This window comes from Ochlerotatus camptorhynchus, unplaced genomic scaffold (assembly GCF_037179485.1).
Source record: "Ochlerotatus camptorhynchus isolate MF236.1 unplaced genomic scaffold, CSIRO-AGI_Acam_v1.1 ptg000131l, whole genome shotgun sequence".
Lineage (NCBI taxonomy): Eukaryota > Metazoa > Arthropoda > Insecta > Diptera > Culicidae > Ochlerotatus > Ochlerotatus camptorhynchus.
The window spans coordinates 320874-339954 of NW_027040621.1; the positions used below are offsets into that span (position 1 = coordinate 320874).

A 19081-nucleotide genomic window follows, 5' to 3' on the forward strand; every position below is an offset into this window, starting at 1 on the left:
CTTGGAAATGTGTGGGGACGGTCTCCCATTTACGACTGCGATGGCTACGACGACTACGAGGGAGTGTATTTTATCGTTCTGACGATGATGATAACGACAACGATGGGCTGGCTCTGTTTTACAACGATGGCAATTAGAATACAGTGGTGGGTCCACTCTCTCTGTCTCTGCCCCTATCGAAAGCGATAAATCATGCTCACTGGGCCAATTGCCAGTCAGTCGCAGCCAAACACACTCGCACACTTGACCCCTCCGTTAGTGTCAAATGGATATTGAGTCGTCATCATCGTCATCGTCAAAAATCGTAAAAGGAATGAATTGTGTAATAATGTCGTAAATTTTTGCCTTCCGTTCAGGCCCCGACTGGCGATAGGAACGGCGACGGTGGAATGGATGTCACTGAAGCTAATGCTGTTGTAGGAGGGAAGTAGCATCAAATTGTTACCAAGGGGATTGTATCCTTGAAGCATGTTGTTTTCGTTGCAACTACAACTGCTTACTGCTGGATGGCTGTCCGGTAAATGTTATTGCCGTTGTAAATCTGGTTTGCGAGGGCCCTTCTGGTTTTTATTGAATTATCGCATTTATCACACATTTGCTTCACATGGTTATGAGAATCAATTGAAAACATATTTCAATTAAACATATAGATACCCTAAGGAAAAGGAAAATTTCTTCTGCGGCGTGTAGAATGCCTCCAAGAATGCAGGGTGCATGGATCTGGACGATCACTAGGTTTAAAAACATTGTGATGGGATGTTCGCTAAAAGAAGTCTGTGTGGATCGGGACGACCACTTTGATTAGAGTTGTTTTTCCTTAAGGGCTACAGGAATAAATATTTAGTCGATTGGGATAAGTACCGTAAAATGAACTTGGACGTGATTTCAACGATCAAGACAACTCTTTAGATAGGAATCTTCTGAATAAAAAGCAACCATCCGCACTGATCTCTAAAAAGAAAACAAAGTTCATTACAAAACATAGTACGAATGTCCCAATAAGCCCATAATAACAAACTCTAATCCTCCAAATCACAAATTGACACACACAAAAATCTCACAAATCCCTTTCGACCCCTTTGGAAACCAACGGCAGAGAAAATTCACCGCAAAATGATTGTTCCAAACAGCTCCCTAGACAAAATCAGAAACAACAAATACCCGACAACTACAGCAACCGTCTATTCCACTCTATTTTCCTGGAACCTTCTTCTGTCTCGCCCACTCTCTTCGATTATCATCTCATTCATAAAATTATAATGACTACATCAGCTTTTAGCTTCCATCGTCACCGTCGTCGTCGTCGCCTGTCTTAATGATGTTCAGAGCAAGAAACCACCGCAATCCGTAAACGATGATGAACATTCAACGATCCGTAACGCGCACCCTCCTCACATCCCAGCGCAAGAACAAAAGCCAACTCCCAGCAGGGGGGACACACACCCGAGTCGACAAAAGGATCCCATGCGCCATCGAAACCGTACGCTTATGCAATTTGGATTTAATTCTCTTGAAGAGGGATGAAATGAAAACATCACACCCGCAATATGTTTGATCTTACCTCCCGTCGGTCCAACGAATCCCGGAAAAATTTGCCCAAAAAGGGCCCATACTGGGTGCCCTTGGGGATGGGTTTGCTCGCCACTACCGAACCGCTGCGAATGTCCAGATCGGGCGGTGGTGGACGCTGTAGGCGTGCCATCTGCAGCAGGAACTGCTCCGCGCTCTGTAGTTGCTGTGGAAGGAAGAACAAGCAGTTCGGAGATGGAATCAATCAGTCACTGGAGGCGACATGATTTCCGTTTTGGATTTACCTTAAGCCGCTCGTGCTGGGCCAGTTCATCCACCGTTCCACCACCGCCACCGTTGTGAAGGTGGTTCAGCGGGATCACCTGCAGTCCCGGAGGCACTTCTAGGTTGGAAGGAATTCCACGCGAAGAGTCCGATTCGTCTCCGCTACTGCCTGTGAAGATGCATGGAAAAGAAGGAGAGAATGAGAAAAGCGATTCAGTAATATTACCGAACAACGGCGACATCTATGTTCAAGATGCAGAACTTGCTGCTCTACAAGCGCCCACTATCAAATTAATATACAGTGTTTCATTAAACTGCCTTTACAGTTGTATGCAGGGCTGTGGAGTTGACTGGCTCACATTTTTGTGGTGATATTCTATCTGGCCACTTTACTTCAGGGCTGACCACCCTTTTATTGATGGATTTTGATTATTTCAATCATAAGTGATAAAGAAATTTCCTGAAAATCAATGTAATTGTGGAAAATACTCTAAAGATGTGCAGTTCTACGGCAAATGACGAATCGATCAGACTAGATTTTCTCTGATTTGGATGAAACTTTGCCTAATTGTTTGATATGGGCAATCATTCAAAATTGCGTTAAAATGTGAAGAGCTTTTTAGATGAGTTGATTTATTTCCTTTTAATTCCGTTAAAAAACCACTCATTGGTCATATTTTAAATTTGTCGAACCTCTTAACGGAATCCCTTTATGAAGAGCTTTGAGTGTGTTGCTGTATTTCCTTTCAATTCCGTTATAATTGCTTATCTTTTGACAGATACGCATATTTCGTCTACTACTTACAGATTTATTTAATTTTTAAAGAACAAAAAAAAAATCTTTTCAATATTTTAGATTTATATAAAAAAGCTTATGAAAATGCAAACTATTGGAATATTAAAATTTTTTAACACTCAAAGATTTACAAAAATCGTAACCGTAATAGATTATATCTGTTAATTTATAAGTGTGCATTGTTTTCAAGAAGGCTGCCAGAATCCAAGTAAAATATAGAATAGCGCTGAGCTTGAGGTGGAAGCAACGCATTGAAAATTTATCAAGTAAACTCACTTGGACTAGGGTTGGAACCATCACTATAAAGGTCGTACGGCGCATTTACCTTTGAGCGGCAGATGACGCGTTTGTGCCTGTCTCATAGCGAACGTCCTATGAGAAAACGGAAGAGTTGCGAGACTTGCACCATAAATTTTTAGCACGAAACTGTGTTCTCTAATCGAAATGACGTCTGAGACAAAGTTGTAGGAAAATTAAAGGGCTATACAGGAAAAAAATATGCACGCTGAAAAATCTCAAACTAAATTAATCCACCTTTGGTGCGATTGGACCCTTCTTGCTAATTTAAAATCACTGAAAATTCTTCAAGCCCTTATTCAGAAAAAAGGAAGTAAGATAATTGTTGAATGATAAACAGTGGTCCACATTTATGAATCAGTGGTCACTCGGCTGTCGACAAAAGCAGGCCACTGTCGATGTGTGTCACGCGATCGTCTGCTTACTCGGCAGCAATCACTGTGTGGTCCTCCTCATTGTTCTTCATCAGCAGTTCTTTCGGTCGATGCGTCGTCGACTATGGAAAGCAACCGTTTTGTGATGAGTGTGAGAGTGCTGACCACGTTTTGCGTCCATTGCTGCAATGGAAGTACCCTGCCCCCCGTTGGCGATACTGCCATACAATGAAACCACTGGTAGCGGCTCCCGTTCTATTGGAAGAAGCTTATTGGATAGCGGAAGATAAAGTGTTTATTGTGGTGTACCTTTTGACTATAATTTTAAGATGTATTGTATAGTAAACAAGAATCCTCGGCTCTGTAAAGTTTATTCGATTGAGCCTTATCAAATAAATTAATAATAAACTTAAATCTAATACACATTTATGAACCACCTGAAAACAATTATTTATCAAAGTGAAGTGTTCTATAATTTTGAAGGGACTGTACCAAATGTGTGTAGAAAACAGGAATACCAGATATTTGAGGAAAACAAATTTCAACGAGATCGAAAAATGTCTTCAAGGGTACATTTTAACTTGGAGAGCGGGGAGGGCTTCAATGTTTTATGTATATTTTTTTTAAATTGATTACATTATTCTTAACCATGGGCAGGGATGGAAAATCATTAACATTCATTTGCATTCACTTGCCTCTAACTTTTTTCATCAACAGAATTCCGTAGAATAATGTATGAAGCTTTTGTAGCTTTTATGATTAACTACATTTTGGGCTACAAAATCATGAGTTGACAACTTGGAAGGAGCGGGATACCTCACTCTGGTCCTCACAAGTTCCTACGTCACGCCTCCCCGAGTCATATGATAACAAAAGAATACCAGCTGAAACATGGACACAGCTGGGTGGCGTAGCCTGGGCAATGTTGCCAGTCCGGCAATAGTAAAGTGAAGAGGTGCGACGTGAACACTGACGCGGTAACCATAGTGCGGTGATAGAGCAAATGCTTCACCAAACCCGAGCGTCTATTCACCATGGAGGTGCGGCTCAAAACCGCGTCTGTTATCCATGTTAGGAGTGGCTGATCACCGTCCTAGTGCCAACGTGTACGATGGTCCCCCGGCGAGACAGGGTGTTGAGGCAGGTCCAACAAGCCGCACAGGAAAAAATATAAAGTTGCATATACCGAAGAAAGAAATACGGATCGGTACAATCGGCACAGGCCTACGCGACGAAATATGGACTATGATTGGAAACGCAAATCGCTCGGCTTCTCGGACTGCGAAAGGTTAAGAAGGCGACCTGCGGACCCTTCGCAGACTACGAGTGGAGACGACTTCTTCGGACAGCAGAGGACATCAAGACCTTAGCCTGATTGGTAAGGTAAGTATTGATTAACTACAACGTTTGTGAAAAACTCTAATCTGTATCTCTTATGCATGACGAACTAGAGCGGGCAGAGCATGTTACTATTTGTCAGTGAATGTAATTGAAATGTGGGTTCTATTCGCACTAGTACATCCTGCATAAGAGATACAAATTTAAAATTTTCACAAAAGTTGTAGCTAATCATAAAACCTACAACAGCTTCATGCATCATTTTACGTAATTCTGTTAGAGTTAAAAAAAAGTTAGAGATGATTTCAAATGAATGCATTAAATGAATGTAAATGATTTTTCATGCCTGATCACTGGTGAAGCCAGAAGCAAGACTAATGCAGGTAGGGGAAATGACGGCTTCGGCATGACAGACTATTTTCGGCAACCCAAATTGAAACACTATTTTCACTGGATTTTCTTACGAAAACACTTCGCTGAATGCATGCAAACGATTCTTTATGCTTTCAGCTTCAATTTGACTATATTTTTACCACTGAGAAAAAGCAATCTAACAGGGTTTTCTTGAAATGAAACACACGCACTACAAATTGTAGCTGATTTCGAGTTGCCGATAATAGAACAGCAGATTTACATGCAGTTCAAATGGAACAGTTGCCGAAGAAAAACTGGTTGCAGACAATACTCGCTCTCACTAGAGAAGATTGGAGCTTTGAAAAAGCGTTTCAAAACAGTTTTTGACAATTCTTTTGTCTGAAATTGTTAGAGCAGCTGGCAGCAAAAGATTGTAAACAAACCAATACTGCATATGTGTGCGTTCCATAGAGAAAAAGGCTATAGAAAGAAGGTCGCTGCTTAGGTTGCCGAGAATACGTTAATTCCCCTACCTATATAATTATCAGAATTTTCAAATTTAATTTTAGTTCTGACGAAAATTTAAAGGTTGTTGTGAGGAGAACTTCAAGCGAAAGCTAAGGTATGCTTCAAAGGTTTCTGGTAAATGCACAAGAGATTTTCAGGGGAGCTCTGAGAATAATTCCTAGGAGGAGAGCTTCAATTGAATTCTAAGGTGGTCCTGAGAAAAAATTTAGAAAATTTTGAAAAAATCCAAGAGATTATTAAGCATATTTTTTTTAAATTCTTTATTAGGAATTCATCTTCAGCATAATTGCATTTTTTGCAATCTTGATTATTCACCAATCGATTTTTCTCTGGCATTTTTGCATGCTAAAGTTCTCTTGATATGCCTGCCTCTTGGTTGAGACATGTTTCGAATTTTATTCAATGCCCATGTTGAAGGATTTTCGCAATGAACTTAGCCTTATTATAGAAGAACATACAAAGGTTTAACCCGAGCAGGAGAAAATAACTTATTAATACCAAATTCAGGTATGAAAATAGCATAACTGGCAACCTAAATATGGTATTAGTGAGGCTGAAATAAGAGGTAAAATACCAAAAAATAATACCTCAAAAATGTTCTACGAATAACGAACTAATAATTAATTTAGTTATTACAATATCAAACGGATAACACGCGCTTTTTTGATGCCAGAATACCAAAGTTTGTTGCTCTGAAGGTCTTCTAATACCAATTCAATAACTCTTTTTGTTGTTATTGTTTAAAAACTGAAAGTTCAAATTTTGTTATTTTGGTATTCATTTGATATTTTACAAAATATTTCGATAACTGAATAAAATCAAAACAAGGTTTTATACCACAAGCAAACCGAAATCTGGTATCATACCACATTAAGATATTCATTTGTTATCTATTAGCTATCGGTTCCTGCTCGGGAATACCAAATGCTATTGATAGTTCAAGGTGAATTTCGATGCCTTTTTTTAACGGAATTTGGAGAGCATTCCTAAGGAATTCGAAGTTGAAATTCAACGGGAGTTCAATGCATGATTTCACGGGAATTTTAGGAGAAAACTCATGGAATGCCAAGGAATATAGAATTGGAATTGAAAATGAGAATTTTAAACGAATCAAAGATCATTTTAAAAGAATTCAGACGATAATCATATTGGAGATCTGTCTAGAAGAGTTCCAAGTGAATCGCAAGGAGAATTTTAAGTGAGAATTCCAAAGTAGGAATTCCAAGTGAGGAGAATCCTATGGAAATTACATTCCAACGCATGATTCCAAACGAATTTTAAAGAGTACATCAAAAGAATATCTAGGACAATTCTAAGGGAAAGTTGAGGAGAGCTTGAAAGGAATTCCATGGAGTACTCCAATGAAATTCAAAATGGAATTCCGTGCGAATTCTGAAGAGCATTTTGAAGAATTCCTGAGTGGAATTCAATGATGATTTCAGAGGCAAATCGCAGAGTTTATTTCAAGTGCTTATTAAGAACTTTTTGAATGTTTTGAAGAGAATTAGGTCCCAGAGAGAGTCCCAATTCTTAGATTATTTTTTGGAAATACTACACCCAACCGGGGGATGTAAGATTCGCTTACAGTTATGTGGGATTCATCATCAGAGGATGTTATTGGAGACCTCAAAAACCACATAAATGTGATTATCAGACCTGTGCTTTCTCCACTGCTCTCTCCATGCTTCTGAATATAGACAGTAGACTGAGGCAAAATTTGAAATTTTTGCTCAACAGTGCTCAAACGGTTCCAAATTGGGCCCTGATTAGCCTCCCAAAATTTGAACTCATTTAGTGAGAAACTGACTTGGCACAAACCATTCGAAGTTTATATGGGAATTACTATAGAGAAACCATAATTTCGGTTCATATCCATCTCAAAATTCACCAGTTCACTCTACTTTAAAAAATGATAGCTGAGCTTGTTGAAAATTTTCTCAGCTACAACTTTGTTAAAACCACTTTTCGTTCAAATGTAAGGAACAAAAAATATTAATGATTCAAGTCACTGATGTCTTATGATTATGCTCAATCAACTGTTCAGCAGGCAACATTGGTGTTTATGGCGCGTAGAATAGAGGACAAAAATCATGGCTACTGTGTCAAACTGCAGAAAACAGTGTTGCCAACAATAAAGTTGCTTTATCTTGACATAAGATTATCAATCTCTTAAACAATTAATAACTATTTAATTTGACGTTTGGCTCAAAAACGATTTTCTGCAAAGTTGTAGCTGATAAAAATTTCCATAAGAATAGCAATAGAATTCGTTAACAGTACAATATGTAAAAAGGCTAGAAGACAATGAACAAAAAGTTTTGTTTTCCCATAGTAATTTCCATATAAACTTCAAATGGTTTGTGTCAAGTCAGTTTCTTATCAAATGAGTTTAAACTTTCGGAGGCTAATCAGGACCCGATTTGAAACCGTTTGAAGACTGTGGAGCGAAGATTTCAAGTTTTGCATCAGTCTAAAAGCAAACAAGAAGCGCTCATTTCCTCTCATACTCGACTTCGTATGTTTTTTTTTTCGCTGGGGAGATTCGAGGCAAGTGTGTGCGTCGTTCTACCTGGTATACATAAAAATTAAGGCAAATGCTTTCTTGTGTTTGTGAAAGCATAGACAGAGCACGGAAAAAGATTAAAAACCATTGCATCGTCGGTAAGGTCAACTTCTAACATTCGCTGTGATGTTCATGAACAGAGAATGATGGGAAACTAAACTGTAATATTTTTTTTGGTTTACGTGCAATCCTGTGATAGGTTTAAAGATAATCTAGACATAGACAAATTTTGTTTGATACTAAACAGAGAAAAAAGGGTCACGATTCAGCATTGGGAAAAAATAAGGATTCTGATACATCGGAAAATGCCTGAATTCTCAAGCTTATAGAAGAGGTTTCAAGATGGACTGCGAGCTTGAGGCCTGTACTCGAAAAAAATGCACCAGACAAAAGTATTCGCCAAAAATTTATTTTAAGCCGGATTTTCTTGAAACTTTCAGGGACTGAACTAATACGTATGGATTATGTTTCGGCATAATTACTTTATTCAATTTCCTTCCATCGCTGAAAGCCCGCACCTTTCCCTTAAGACCCCTCATTACATTTTGTGCAATGGTGGAGCCGACCTTTTTGGTCACTTTCATCCATTCCTTCTTCAACTCCAGCTCGTTCTTAAACACCTTGGACGATTTTCGAACTTTGGCCTTCATTATGGCCCAAAATCTTTCCACCGGACGAATCTCTGGTGAATTTGGGGGGTTGGCGGTTTTTGGTACAAAAACAACGTTATTGTCTCTGTACCAATCCAACGTCAATTGCGCCTCCGTGGGACCGCAGGAAGGGCAACAGACGCTTCTGGAGGCACTCGATGCGGTAAATTTCACTGTTGATGGTACCCTTTGTACCACCCGAGACACAGTTGTATGGGTGATTCCCAGTTGTCTTCCGATCCATCTCATGGTCGCAGTCGGATTTTCCATGACGGCGCGCAAAATTCTTCGGCGATTTTCTTCTTGTTTCGATGACATCTCCATAACCACTGAACCGATTGTTATGAAATTTTGCACATGTAAACAATTCACTCCAAAATAGTTATACCCAGATTTTCATCAATTTTTACCCACGGATAAAAAAAGTTACACACGGATAAAAATGGTGCATTTTTTTCGAGTACAAGCCTTATTTGAATATCTTGAAGATGAAGTAATTTTCTTAATTCTGGAATGTTTCAAGATTCAAAACATACAAACATATTCGAAATGCTAGATTATCGAACATTGCTAACTTAAAACAAATAAAATGTCAGAGACTTCATGATTCTGGTTAAAAAAATTCAAGATTTTGGATTCAAACATTTTTTTTGTAACTCTAGGATATTGCAAATTTATGAGATCAGAGATGCAAGACAATTTGCGGTATTCCGAGTTTTAAGCAAAGTTTAATCACGCTTTGCTCAACAGGGATTATGGGGCACACATCCCAAGTAACATTGCAAGTTTTACCGAGGTTTTAAAGCATTCTCCAAGTCTAAATCATGGTCTACAGAAACCTCAAAATCCAAAATTGTTACTTAAGATGGCTTATCAAGTTACCTAGGACATATCAGCGAGTATGCAGTGGAATACCTGTATCTACAGGAGATAAGATTTAAGTTAAACTAGCTTCTAAGTGAAAATGTACCTAGGTTAATATATATTCGGTAAGTTGCGATGGTTTTTTCAGTCGAGTATTGGTATAAGACACCGATACACGTATCTGTTAAGGATAAGCAAATAATGTAGTGGAATTAAATGGGGATTGCTAATCCTTCCCTCTTTCTTTATATAAGTATTCCACTAAGTCGCCCACATTCATCAGGATTCAAATATCTTCAAAATGAAGACATGTCTTCAAATCTGGCATCACTGGTAGAAGAATATGGTTTGGGGCTATTCAAATACGTCTATTTGTGCAAAGCGTCTAGTACATGTTCATTATTTGTATTAATAGTTCGTATGCCTCCGCCATGGCGGACCGCCAGTCGTTCGTGTGTTATTTCTTTGATTGTAAAATAACACAACGTATGATAAGGTCCTGGCCGTATGCGATCATATTTGGTGCCGTGACCAATCGTGTGAAACCTGCGGGCAAAGTTTTTAAAACGATGTAACCACCATACGTGAAACCTGCACCGTTTGAAAAATTCATGTAAATTTCTGCGAGATATAGCGCACATAAAATTAACGCTAGATTTGGCATAAATTAGCAATATTGTATGCAAGCTTGGGAACGATTTCGCTGTTTATGCCAAGTATAGCTCAATTAAATTAAACGAAGGGAGATTTTACCCGATAGTTAATATTGAGAATTTTGTTCTGTGTCTAACGAGCTGAAGATATTAAGTGATTGGCGCCATCGACTCCGAGGATTCCGCTCCACTTCCAGCTACGATGGTGTGACCTGCAAGGTAGCCGTCTGGCTGAGTATGTGCTGCGTTCTTGATTCACCGTGGACTACGGCAGTTCTAATCGAGTAACATACTCACTTTAAAAGGCGAGTGGGCATGTCGGATACTCGAGCAGTTGTAGTGTTTTCTTGTCATCAGTTACATTCTTCCAGCCAACAACCACTTTCCTCAATAAAAAAAAACCGTTGGTTTTGGGGGGAGTATGTTTGTGCAAAGCGTCTAGTACATGTTCAATTACCCTATTATTTTTAGTAATAGTTCGTATGCCTCCACCATGGCAGGAGAAAATAAAATAATAATTTTTGTGAGATAGTTTGTCTCGTAATTGGAGCACATTTTCCGCGATTCGAAATTCCAGTGATGACCTGTGCTATATTTATACTTGGGTGCTGATCCGGTCAACAACTACCATAGATGGACCTGGATTCGATTGTCCGGTGCTGGGTCGCCACCAAAGCCGATATTCAAGAAGTTATTTTCACGAGCAGCTCAATTCCTGACGCAAATGGCCAATCATCAGCAACGGAAGATCTTCCATTCGGAACACCGCGAGTGCACGTTCATCGACGGTCTGCATGACCTACAATATCCCCCAGCTTGTTCCTGGGGCCGCTGTCAAGCCAGCAAACCCCCAACGTCCCATCGTTCAGTGTGATCATGTTGCCGAGGTAGGACTTTCAAGTGCCAGAGAGAAGCTTACAGCTGACAAACGTCTAATGGAAATCGGGAATTTGGTTAAAATTGTAGGCATTTGGTGAGATCCTTCCATTACACTGCAACATGTAACATTGCATATTACTGTTACATTCACTCATAACCTAGCTCGGAGCATTTGGTACGGAATGTCCACGCATCCTTCCACCCCTGAAGATTCACGAAATGCATCGCTGTTTAGATATACCGTGCCAGCACCATATTTGACGCGTTCCCAATGATGACGCACTCGTCTATTTTGACAAGATATTTTTTTAAACCATTGAACACCATCATCCCTAGAGCACTGAAACTAATATTTGCAGAAGTAACATTTCAAAAATAATTATTTAAAATTGTCGAACATTATGGAGTGCTTCGATTTCGGAACTGCTTCGAATATGGTGCCTCCACGGTTTATTTGAACTCGAATCCTTTCACAGAATCATTTTTGCGGCAAATGCAACGCAGTAGGCCTGCCGTTTTGATGTTTGTGTCATATCTCAGATATGCTGCAAATATCAATGTTGACAAGAAAAATGATTAGATTTCATCTAACCTAATGATTTTCCAGGATGCTTTCTTGTACTGGCTGCGATTGTATTAGATTAGATTAGATTAGATTAGTAGATTAGTATGCCTCCACCATGGCAGGACGGCCAGACAGTCGTTCGGCTTTTATTTCTTTGATTGTAAAATAGCACAACGTAGGAAAAGGTCCTGCCCGTGCGCGATCAACGTCATTCAAAAGTTTTTCGATTTCTACCCACCTTTCCCTGTGTCACGCTTTCTTCCATACCTATTACATATACTGACAAAAATTAAACGTAATATTTGAATCGCCTCATGTGTGCCCCCTTTGATGTGTTGAATTTTGATTGTTCTCCTGGAAGGCCAATGTTTCCACGTGAGCAAGTCACCACTTCCTCGGGAGTACCTGGCACATGGCCACCATCGATCTTGTTTTCTAATTCTGATGTGATTTGATTAGTCGCGTGATTGGTGTTGACCTAAGTTAGAAACTGGCTTCTTCCCGTGGGGCACCCGGAACATGCCCGGATGTCACCAATGAGGTCGTGGGCACTCAGTATGAGTGCCATTGTTCCTGTCATCGAACTCTCATCTAATTTGAAGTTTCGTATGATGGGTTTAGCACCTGGCAGCTCGCTTCTATTCTCCAGAACCGTACTCACCAGATCTTGTTCCGGGTATGTCTCGTAGTTGACCAATTCCAAAATTATTCAATGAGATCATAGTACTTTTCATTTGGTTAATTCGTCCAATTCGGTGCAGTGATTATTTCACTGATAAAATCTCGCGTAGCAATAAATGCGTATTTTAATAAAACTATTACGATGTTTGTCAAGCTTATCACAATTGCAAACTTTTCTGAAATTTTCAAAATGGACACACAAATCGTAGAATATAAAATTTTAGTAAAATTTTGGATCTTATTGCGAACAATTCTGAAATTTTTCATGGAAATCGGAGTTTGATCGATTCGTTGAATTATTTTTTCCTAAAATCTTCCGTGACTCACCTAAGCTCGTGATATTTTTTTCAAGCCACTAACCGTATCAAATGAACTGTGCAAACGAGTGGTCTAACGATTAACGACCCATTTGACGTAAACACAGAGAAATGTTTGGTGCTGTATTTTCCCCTAGATAAAAGCAAACGAGGGAGAAACCAACTCAGATTCAAATTTCCAAATGTGTAAGCAAAAAAAACCCTTAACACTTGACCCATTGGAAAAAAAAAACTAAGTGCGTCATCCGAAATATCATTATTCGGTGGCAAATATCGTCAAACTTATAATGCTGACGTGGTAAAGCTCGATGTGGCTTGAATCACAACACACATTTCACTTAAGAGTCAGAGATTTATTTCTACAGAGTCTCCAAAGATATTGAAAACTGAATTTTCAAGTGTACCGTTGAATACTTGAACCGTTTCATAAGGAAGCCTGATCAACTGTTCCATCCTAACCATCAGATAAGACCATTGGGATCCGCCAACTCATTCCCGAACCCCTCCAAATTCCATTCACACCACCACAACTGCCAGATGATGATCCACAATCCACATCTCAGCGCAACTCCGGCATTCAGGAACTCGTTTTCTCATTCATCAAAATCCTGGTGAAATACGAGCTGCCCTCGCAGCTCTACAAGATTGTACGGACGCATCCTCCCCATTGATGGGACCGAGATAACACACCGGAGACAAAGCCAGCCATCGTAAAAAAAAAATCGGAAGTTCTTGTCCGATCCGCTAGCAATTGTTTCTCCGAGCGAGAGATGTTGATCTTCTCTCTGATCCTCGACGGGAATTGTCTGTCCTTGCCCAGTTCAGGTTTTTGTATTCACTCACTTTAATTGAACTTGTGGAAGCAGCGAGGAGGAAGCAGCTTGTTCCACATTCGCTTTTGTTCCCCGTGCGGGCGAAGAAAAGGAAGATCTCAAGATGTTTTATTTATTTAACAGGTACAAAATGCTCTCGGAACAACAATAACAACAGAGCAGACGAATTGCGCCGGTGGTGGCGACGGCGGAGGTTAAGGAAGCGAAGAAGGAAATGATGCGGCTCATTGATATTAAATGATAAACCACACCAGGCCAGGAGAGATCCAGTTGGTTTAGGATGCTGCTTTTTTAAGAGTTTTATCTGCTCTTCGCTTTGTGTACCTTCAATAAATGAATGGGATGTAAACAAATGCCGGAAAATAGGGCAATTGGCGTGAAGTCGTTAAAATGTGCAAGTTTTATTGCACACGGTTTTGCTCTTTGGGCTGGCCGATGATCCATTTGCAATTTGTTGATCTAGGATGGTTTTTTTTTCGTGTTGATTGGGATTTAAAGATTTGAGTTTCAAAGCGGCTTTGCTGAATCGTCCTGGGAGGTCAGCTTTGATCATTTAGAGATATATGTTTCATAGATGTAATCCATAATTGGCATATATGGGGCAAATCATTTACATTAATTTCGTGCATTCATTTGCATTTCTTGGCCTCTGACTTTTTTCATCAACTAACAGTAATATGTTTAGTCAAAAATTAATCTCGAAATTTACATTAAAGAAGACCCGACAAGTGCTCGAAACGTTGATATGTATCATAATTCATAACATGGGACAGTAAAGTCAATGATCATCATCATATGAATTTGTCTTCTCAACCGAATCATCTACAACTCTGTTCATTTCCCCCTAGCTCGTTTGCATCAGATATCCGAACGTCATAACGTCTCGCTAGAAATTTACGACCCAAAATTCAATTAGAAATGTTGTGAAAACACCACTTGAGAATCCAACCAGAAAATTACCATCAAACAAGCGTCACTAGTCATCTTGAAATTATTTTATGACACACAAATTAATAAGATGACGCCCGCGATAGCATCACCCATTACCCGACGCATTCCATTAGAAGTGGAACAATCACTGTCTCTGTGCACTCTGCCTGAGACTGTGAGATTCCCCTCCAACTCCTGGTTCTGCTAGAGTGACTCAATTCTAGCCACTTGTTGACTGTGGTGTTAATCGATTAATCTCCTCCAAACAGACGAAAGAAAAGAAGAAAAAAAGAAACCTCAAGGCAACTCCATTTGAGCGTGGTGGTGAAATCTGCGTATCACTTTCAATCAAAACCTCTCGCTCGCTCCAGTCAAGTCAAGTAGCGACAGCAAACATCGACAGCACAGAACAACAAACACTCGTGCCCCGCTCCTAAGCCGATCAATTTGCGTGTAAATTCTCCGACACTTGGGTAAGCAAATCCATTCAAATCGTGCCATGATTAAGTAAACTAATTTTATTCTAATTGTCCAATGTCAAACAAAAGGGGTGCCCATGGAAAAGGCACCCAGCAACATTGGCGGTAGGAAAAATGAGAAAATCCTTAAACATGCCTCGGCGATCCGAAACCGAGGAGTGAAGACCGAGGTATTAAGTTTAAAACCAGAAAAAATTACACCAAACTGTAACTAATACGACATTTATCACCAGCCAGAAGGGACCGACCGACCGACCGACGAAGATGGAAAGCAAATAAATACACACGCAAAGGACCCGATTCCAAGATCCCAGACGCTCGCTGCAGCGTTTTGCAGCACCGAAGAAAATGCTGTGAAAAGGGTACAGCGACCTCTTGAGAGGTTTGAAATTTCATCCAGCTCGCACCTTTCCACCACAGATTGCAACTACAACAGCAGCGGCAGCGTCGTCGTCGTCGTCGTCGCTCTAATCTCTTCAAATTGTTTGTTTAGTCTCGATTCGGAAACAGAGCCAATTCCGGGGTCTTTAATCCGAAAACGGGGGGAAAAATACGGAAGCAAGTAAGTCTCTATACCTCTATCCGGTGAGTGTGGAAGATAACTCAATCAGATGTCAAACAAGATGTCGATCACCGACAGACACAGCCTCAGCCACCTGAAGGAGTCCAATTTCGGGTGTGACAATCCTACCAATCATACCAGATCAATAGAACGGCGGAGAAACGGAATCGATTAACGGTGCGATCTTGGTTCGCTCTTCTTTATTTTGCTATTTTGGATGGGATTTAAAGGAAGGTTCGGGGGTTTGACAATCGAGCAGATGCCCGAGGGAAGGCCAGCTGGAGTGGTGTGATGATTCGTAGGACAAGCCGAGAAATCCTTTTCGAGTTTTTGCATGGGCTTAACGGTTTTGCAACTGCGGTTCTTTTTTCAGAGCCTGATGTGATGAAATTGCATTACTGGTAACAAATAATACGTTGAATACAATGGCATTTCGTAAATAGCATAAAAGATTGTGATAAAATTCGATTTCGTATGTTAAATCGTGGATGAATTATTGCATAAAATGGCAAACAGGTTCTTTATTGAAAGCTCTCCCATATATTTCGCGGTTAATCACCAGAAACGATTTACAAGATGACGTAAGGGATACAAAGGAAATTAATCTTTTACCAGAGTAATTAGAAGAAGCTTTCCCATAAACTGGGGCAAATAGACTTAAGAATTTCATAAGGCTCGACTTATGAACGACACATATGACCTATGAAAGATTTTCTTCTAACATGAGGTAGCTCATCTACGCTATTACCCGAGCAAAGTCCAGCATCAAAATGACAGTAAATTGAAATCAAGTTTTGATATCAACATCAAACTGAAATCATAATTTGATTTCAGTTTACGCAATTGACAAATTGTATACCTAATTTTGTTTTCATTTTGCTGTACATTTGCTCTTCAAAAATATGTTATTGCGGGTTTGTTTTCATTGCCTTATTTGTTATGTTATCAACAGGAAAAATGGATATCAAATTTGGTTTTCAGTTTGCTCTCACTGATAGCAGAAATAGTTATCAATGTGATGTCACAGGAAGATTTGTTTGCTCTCAATTTTGATATTTTAACCGTTAAAACGACCAAAACGACAGCAACCTGAGTAGTCATTATCAGCGAAATCACAACATCAAATTAAGATTTCAATTTGATCTCAGACTTTGCTCGGGTATCCATTCCATTTTCCCTAGCATTGAAAAACAAGTGGTCCACACTCAGGACCCGGAATCTCAACGTCCATGGTTTGGTTCCAGTCTGTTCAGTATTATTAATTTTTTGCCCACATGATTTTTCATACTAAGGCAAATCAGGATCAAAGTAGGCCGCGCTACGAAAATGACGTGTTTTTATTTTGCTGCGTCGTTTTCGTTTTAGTAAAAATGTTATAAATTTACAATTTCCTTTTTAAAAAATGTTAATTTGAAAGTACAGAAGTGATGTTGAAAAGTGCATTAAGTGAACATTTTCAAATTGTTATCCGTTGCATGTGGTGCCGACTGTTCTAACCTACGCGTAGTTACGCTCAGCTAAGTTTATTTAGCTTTTCGTTCCTCTGTCCTCGATATTAAATATGCATCTAATTAAAAAAGATCATTTCAAAACTTACTAAATACGCGTCAATCAAGTATTGCAGTACTGCTTGATTGAAAGTTTCAGTACATTATCAATATGCATTTTTTTTTTTGGGTATCAAGCTGGAGCTACGTGACAGCTTAGTTTTCAAGACTTGACCCATTTGAATAAATTTTGCTTCTATCTTTGACAATACAGCAGAAGGACTAGCCTATGTTGGCCGCGCGTAGATACATCCGCGGAGTAAACTGATTGAATAAGTAAATCCGTTTCGAACGAAATATCTAAATTATGTAAGTTACGAAAACCGCGCAATTTCCAAAAGCCGTGCGAGACAACCGAAGCGAGAAAAAAGTCTTATTATCATTTAAAGAGTGCCACCAAAATAAATGTGATAGCCTATATTGGCAAGTTGATTAACTTTGGTTTCCTCCCTAGATATTCTACTTATTTACTACTGAGCTTTGTATGAAATTAGTTAATTTAAAGAACTTATCAATCATTTCAAGATTTCGCTACCGCAACGAACAAATTCCATACTACACAAGCTGAAAAGCGTTTGACAAGCTCTACCGAATTGCGTATCACTTCTGCGTAAGCTCCGTAGTTGAATCCGACAGTCGGCAAAGGTTTAACCTGTACCAACACCGCTTAAGGAACGACCTCGAGTCAGTTAACACGATTAGAGCTAAACATCTAAATTACGTAAGATACGAAAATCGCGCAAATTGTGAAAGCCACGCGAGACAACCGTAGAGAAAAAGCAGCTTATTATCACTTAAAGAGTGCCACCAAAATAAATGTGATAGCCTATGTTGGCAAGTTGATTAACTTTGGTTTCCTCCTTAAATATTCTACTTATTTTACTAAGATCGATTTTACGCAGGGTTTAGTGCATAGATTAATATTGACTGCTGTTTAAAAATATAAGTACTTGAACACTAAGAAATAAGTTAACTCAAATGCTTTAACCGTATATATAAGAGATTTCGCGTATTGAGAGAATAATATAGAAATCGAGTACAACAAACTCAGGGGAATACAATACCTCCAAAAGTTTAAAAGCTTTTAATTGTCACATACCTCTTCTTTTAATTATTTCCTAAACTATTCCTCTTCTTGTAAATCTGCTTAATGCTATTGGTCTGATTGCGTTTACTTATTAAACTTCAAGACTAAATAAGAAGATTTATTCTACAACTTTAAAGGTTAGTTGCCTCCCTAAGCGGACTCCCGTAAAAATACCAGGGTCAATTGGAGTGTAATGGAAGTTTACACATTTACGAAGGTGTATACGTTTACGATGCGCTTTGTGAATACCCCTATTGTGATTTCATTATGCAGTCAAGACTTTTAAAATAAAAGCAACTTAACTTGAAGTTCTGCAGTTAACGTCTTGTTTAAAATTTAATTTATGTTCATCTGTTGTTGAACTAACGATTATTGTTTATTTGTTTTGTATAACACATTTTCGGTAATTCGTGTTTTACCCGGGGTGAGATTTGAGCTCAAGTCTTTCAGTGTGAGAAGCAGGGATGCTAACCTTTTACACCAGGCCCTTATGCAGTTTAACAACAAAATTAGTAATCAAATTGATTTAATTGATAGCAGGATTAGTTTTCCGTTTGATTCAACAGTGTAACATTTTGCTCTCATTTTTGCTGTGTTAACCGTTAAGTCAACCAAAATGAGATCAACTGGAGTGTTCAAAATAAGTTACATCATAACAGCAAATTTTGATTTCAATTTGATCTTCGGCTATGCTCGGGTTATGAGGGGTCGTGGAGTTCTCTGCGCCTCTCTTAAGTAACTGTCGGACTAACATACCTTCCTTTTCCCCCACTAGATCCAAGGACGTGGCCAGGACAGCTCTGGTCTGTTGGAGGGAGACTCATCCTTTATCTAAGAGGTAGTAATTAATCACAAATTACTATCTAACAACTACGGATGAACGTCGGTCTCCTTCTTAACAACAGTTTGGAGCTCGTACCACCTACGACCTGTGCAACCTGGTTTATGCTATGCTTTGCATGATTTTTCATAAGACAAATCTTTGAAATT

General features: G+C 39.2%; 1 protein-coding gene across 4 annotated transcripts in view; it reads right to left on the reverse strand.

The window, feature by feature from the left end:
- ham (hamlet) overlaps positions 1 to 19081 on the reverse strand; it is a 145629-nt gene that overhangs the window by 120842 nt on the left and 5706 nt on the right. For all 4 annotated transcript variants that reach the window (XM_065220711.1, XM_065220713.1, XM_065220710.1 and 1 more), the window contains exons 2-3: positions 1815 to 1963; positions 1562 to 1735 (exon numbers count right to left, since the gene is read on the reverse strand). In XM_065220711.1, coding sequence (XP_065076783.1) covers positions 1562 to 1735; positions 1815 to 1963 — 323 coding nt within the window. The remainder of the gene's footprint in view (positions 1 to 1561; positions 1736 to 1814; positions 1964 to 19081) is intronic.